General features: G+C 37.3%; 1 protein-coding gene across 1 annotated transcript; it reads right to left on the reverse strand.

Annotated features, from left to right (window-relative positions):
* Window positions 1-3,300: 3,300 nt before the first annotated feature.
* Window positions 3,301-5,167, reverse strand: LOC136409980 (facilitated trehalose transporter Tret1-like). The gene is made up of 5 exons (XM_066391872.1): window positions 5,032-5,167; window positions 4,789-4,976; window positions 4,533-4,735; window positions 4,221-4,479; window positions 3,301-4,168 (listed from the first exon to the last, which is right to left on the reverse strand). Exons 1-5 carry the CDS (start codon window positions 5,046-5,048, stop codon window positions 3,381-3,383), a joined length of 1,455 nt encoding a protein of 484 aa, XP_066247969.1. The 5' UTR covers window positions 5,049-5,167; the 3' UTR covers window positions 3,301-3,380.
* Window positions 5,168-5,486: the final 319 nt, after the last annotated feature.

Below are 5,486 nucleotides of genomic sequence, written 5' to 3' on the forward strand. Positions count from 1 at the left end.
TAGGGCTTACCTGAAACAGAAGAGACAACATTCAGTAATAATGACAGTAACACTTTAAGACAATTACTGGACAACTACAAGCAGACTCTTTCTGAAGCATAACTTAACTGAAGATGAGACTTTCATGGCTATTGAAACATTGCAAGACGACATAAACACAATCAAGACTCACTTCTTTATTACGGGCCTCGGTTTAGGTTTTTCTATCATGCTGCCGTCAAATTTTACATGTAGCCCAATATTTGCCAGTCTTAGCAATCTACCAATAGGGTTAAAAGGAATTAAATTTTTGAAGAAATTCAAGAAAGAAGGCATCGGTTTATCAATCCCTATAAGAAAACCTACCCTTGGCCTTCTTCATCATCTTTCTCCTCAGATTCCTCACCATCTTCCTCTTCATCGTTTAGGGCCTCTTGAGAAGGAGGTACCTGAAGAGTATTTCCGCTCTTTGTTAGCTCAACAGTCATTTTTGCTGAAATTTGGTTTTAACGGAAGATTCGAAGGATGCTTCGCGGTGACTCGAAAATAAGCTACTACCTATTTTTTCTAAAACGAATTGTTTCCCCGGAAATCGAAATAAGACGGCCTTGCACGCGTATAACCTAAATAAGATTAAAGGCTTTAATTCTCGCCGAATCCTGTTATAAAACGACAAATAATGCTCATCAATATTCTGCGGAGGCTTCGAAGGGTAATCTCATTATATTTGTAATATAACGAGTCCTGGCACTTGCCGCCCTGAGCTATTTTTGGGTTTTAATCGCGTTTCGAAAATAATTACTCTTGCCCCTGACATCGGTGCCCATCTACAGCCCGAAAACTGAAAATTTATCGTTCGTAAAATAAGTTTAATTACTTGCCTCGATTGAGTATCGCAGCACATCAATCACAATCCTCAATTTCAAGCCAATCAATGAGAGACTTTGGATTCAAATTTTAGATATCTCGGGAATTTGCCTAGAAGAATACGGCCAAAGAATCGTTTTTTAAATATGTATTATTTGGTTACAAACCCTTCAATATATGTGAATAATATTAATAATAAAATTTCCATCCTGCGGTTCCTTATTGTTACAGAGACTTTGAATGCGAATTTTGCTATTGTCTCCCCTAAAGGAGAGAGGTGTTGCCTTAATTAGTATTATTCAGTGTAACCTTAGTCCTGGGAATATTTCCCCATGTAACAGGAATACTATCAATTAAGGTGAGTAGGTTATTCTACAAATTATCTCTTGAGTTTCTAATTAGAACAAGCGGTTAAAAATAACATATCTCACTGTAATACGACGTAATAGGGTACTATTTTTAATGGATTGCGCCTTTTTTAGAACACTTTAATTAGCTATTAATTAATTATTAAGTATTAAATGAAATTTTGTATTTTTAGCTGGTTTTTATATGTCAGGGGCACTGCCCCCTCTTCATGAAGGTGTCTGCTGCAGGGTTTTTGTTTAGAGAATAAAACTAATTTCAGCACAATATAATGCTTTGATTTGTCTTATCTGAGCTTAAACTGAGCCTAAAATTTACCTTCTAGAGTCACGTCTTCGATGAGCAGTGAGGCGGACCGGAGCTTCAGGATCGACTACAGGGAATCCTTTTGACTTTTCTGAGGTTTTGGGGTCATTCATGCTGGAAGAGAGACATTCTTATAAAAATTAACCCAGAATATCGTATTATAATTTTTTGAATAGAATACTAAATAATTAGGGAAAACTAATCAAACATTGTTAATAATATATCGAAGCAATTCAATGCATTCTCTATTTTGAATATTTGAAAACATTTGAGGCTTTACAGTGTCTATGTCCCGAATGCATCTCTGGCTTTTTAATGAGATTGGGGATTGCCTCAAATCTTCTAATCTGCACGTCTTTTCAAAACTACCACTACTTTTAAATTATTGTCCCATTTAAACTTGAACCGCACTCACTTCTTCAACAATATTTGGCCGGTTAATTGCATTTTGTTAAAAAAATTTGGCCGTTTATAAAAAAAATCGAACTCGTTTTAAAAACTCCGCAATCATCAGCGATCGTTGTTTCAAATTTTAAACTCGCAATACCACTTCTTCAGTACTGCAGTCAGTAATGCTCGAATGCGGCACCAAAGTACCGTTCAATTAAACCATTTTTGTTCCTGTTTATTAATCAATTGTTTAACAAGAAGCTACCGCTATTTTAATGTGTGGTTAATAAGCCAACTGCTGTTAAAGGCGACGTTGCCGAGCTGATTTAGAAATATTGCCGAAGTAGAGTTGATTTCTGGATCTGTACAAATACCCTTTCACATCTCGAGAACCAATATCGGAATTCTAAATCGATAAAGGGAGCTAAAAGAAGGCAATTTTGCCTCGGATCTACCCTATCTAGGTCTCGTTTTACACGTTTTAAATTGCGCCCATATTAATCCTTGACAGGAGTTCAGAGGAATATTGCGGTACACTTATTCCAAGAGAAATCTAATTTCCTGCGACCACGACAGAGTGACATCACGTGCGGAAGACATCTTTCCTCTTTGCGAAATGCCTCCTTATATTAGAGATATTTACACGTCTTCTGGTGGCATTAAGGTGGAGAACAGGGGTGGATTCGGATCCCTTAACGATACTATTATTCAAACTATTAAAAAGGCTGTCAAAATTAGTCTAAATCAATAAAGAAAACTTTTGTAATTGTTGTTTTAAAGTAGTATCTTCATTACTTAAACTGAAACCCCTTGAGATCCGGCCCTGTTCTAGAACGTTTGTGCAGATCAAAGTTTTCGCAAATACGGGATATTTTCTTTGGCCGAAAGGATGCAGCATGGAATAGTAATGATCTAGTAAATAAGGGAATGTTATTAAAGTTGGATAAACCTAGTTTCTCCTATAAAATTGTCTAATGCTGAGCTTCTTTATATATTGTATCTCGCGCAGAGCTTTGAACCAGAACTTACCCATACCGACGACATTTTCTCCATAAAAACATGAATAGAATTTTCAATTGGGGATCAGCTCATCAGAAAAAAATCCTGGATTTAAACACCGTCATATTGATTTGGTCATAACATGCTTATGAAATCACGCAGCATTGCACTGAATTTGTTTAAACCAAAACAGAATTTTCACAGCATTTCAGAATAAAATGATAAAAATGTTACGACAGTCCCATTGTAAGCCATGTTTACGCTAAAGGTTAAGTCGCGCACTGGTATATTTAGCCAGAGGAAAGCCTCGTACCGGCTTAAGTGTGTATCGGCGTGCCAAAAATAAACAAACCTGGATTACTACAAATGTAACTTTTATTTATGATGCTTGTTTTAACTTACCATCAGACGGTTTTGCACGAGATCGTGTAATTGGAGCCTAACGCTAAATCTCGCGAAAACTCTTCTCACTCTTAACTTTTAGCCCTTCGGACCTTATTGTCCAGCTTCTCACCACCATTGTAATGCTGCGCAATCTCAGCCATGGTCTTGCCTTCTGTTTCCGGAAGCACAAAATAGAAAACCAGGAGCCCCATTGCTGCTACCCCACTATAGAACCAAAACATCCCCGGCATAGTCAATGTATCGACCAGGTTCAGGAAAGTCTTGTTGGCCAGGAACCCCACGAAATAACCGACAGCAGCAGAAAGACCAGTACCCGCATCTCTTACTTCATTATAATAGATCTCCCCCATTAACACCCATGGTAGGGAATTAATCATGAGGTAGTTAAAGAAGCCTACTCCTACGATTGAAACCAAAGGTACCCAAGTCAGGGTATCAGATGTGGCAGTCGTTTCTATATAATGGAGTATGTTATTTAGATAGCAGTAAACGCCCACTGTGAAGAAGCAAAAGAAAATGCCTATTAGAGAAATGAAGCTTAAAAGTCTCTTGCCCAATATTCTCAAGAAGAAAGTGCATAAGAAGACTCCTAAAAGATTGACGCAACCTGTTATCATAGTGGCATAATACGCACTTATAGGAACATTGAGTGAATTGAAGATTAGCACTGCGTAGGCCGCAATTGGAGTTACTCCGAAGTTGCACACAGTAAATGCGAACAAAATCAAGAAAAAAGGCCTTATAAACCTGCCCTCCAAATAATACCTGTGATTACAACCCTTATTAACAGATGACTTCTCCATATTATCTAAAATTTCTTTAAACTCTTTTTCTACTCGATCTAAAGTGGTCCACCCTACAAAAAAAGCAATCCGCTTCAACGCTAACATCTCTTGATTTAAACATACCTCTAAACCAGGCCAAACTCTTCTGAGCATCCTCAACTCGGTTCCTATTCAGCAACCAAAACGGAGTTTCTGGTAGGAGCATAAGAGTGAAAATACTAATTAAAGGGATGATGGCATTGATCAATGAGACAGTTCTCCAAGGCAAAAACGTCCCCAAAGTGAAGGAAAGTAAGACTCCTAATGAAATAAACATGGTTGAAGTTGAGGCTATCGCTCCTCGGAGGCTGGGTTCAGATATTTCACTCGCATAGCTCAAAGCCTACAAAAACTACTTTTTACTCTATAATGCATTACCTCTTACTGTGAGTTTACTGGCGATTCTGTTAATCCTCCACAGGTTCCTGTGAGCACTAAGGCGAGGAATATGAACCAGGGCTTATTGGCGAAATGAATTAGAAGGAAAGCTATGAAGAAAGGTATTGAGAAAATGATCAAACATTTCTTTCTTCCAAGTCTATGGGATAAACTGCCCGATAATATACAGCCTAATGGAACGCAGAGATAGTTAAGTGAGGCTACAAAACCATTACTTGTCTTTTTCTTATAAATTCTTTACAGTGGTTTATACCTATCCAGGTTATTCCGTTTTCGTCCAAAACTATTGATTCACCAGAATTTTTTCCAGATAAATTCGGGATTAGAATGGTGGGCATACCAATGGACACACCATATGTGAACAACACTGAGTTTTTAATGATAGTAGCGATAATCTGAGGGGCGTACCTCCTTGATATTGAAACTTCCTCAGCTGCAGGTCTAGGAATTCTATTGTTATTAAATGGGTTTGGTTTTACCTTCAATTGCTGTTTACCTCATAAAGTTTACCATTGCCACCACTTTTGTCACTTATTTAGGTTCTGAATACCGAATGACAAATTAAAAAACAGTGATAATATTTTATCTTTGTGTAACAATAACCACTAACAGTCAAAGCAATTATTTCCGTGGTAGTACGTTGTAAATGGCTGCAACGAAGTAGATATGACTGATCTTCCTAATTAAAGTCATAAAATCATAATAGTTGATATTTCGTAAGATTTTGCGGTCAAGAAGTCAATCTGAAGAGCCAAAACTAGAGCGTATCAAGCGGAAAGTTAGTAAACGAAAGTAAAGTGCACTCATCTGTGAATGAAAATTAAAGATTGACCGAGTGTGTTATTAATTATTATCCCACTAATGGAGGCACTTGACAGCTCTTATCAATTTTTACAAGTATAAAGTAGTGTAAAAAATGATTGAATCGCTGTTTGCTGTCCGGAACATCAA

The sequence above is a fragment of the Euwallacea similis genome, chromosome 1 (genome assembly GCF_039881205.1).
Source record: "Euwallacea similis isolate ESF13 chromosome 1, ESF131.1, whole genome shotgun sequence".
Lineage (NCBI taxonomy): Eukaryota > Metazoa > Arthropoda > Insecta > Coleoptera > Curculionidae > Euwallacea > Euwallacea similis.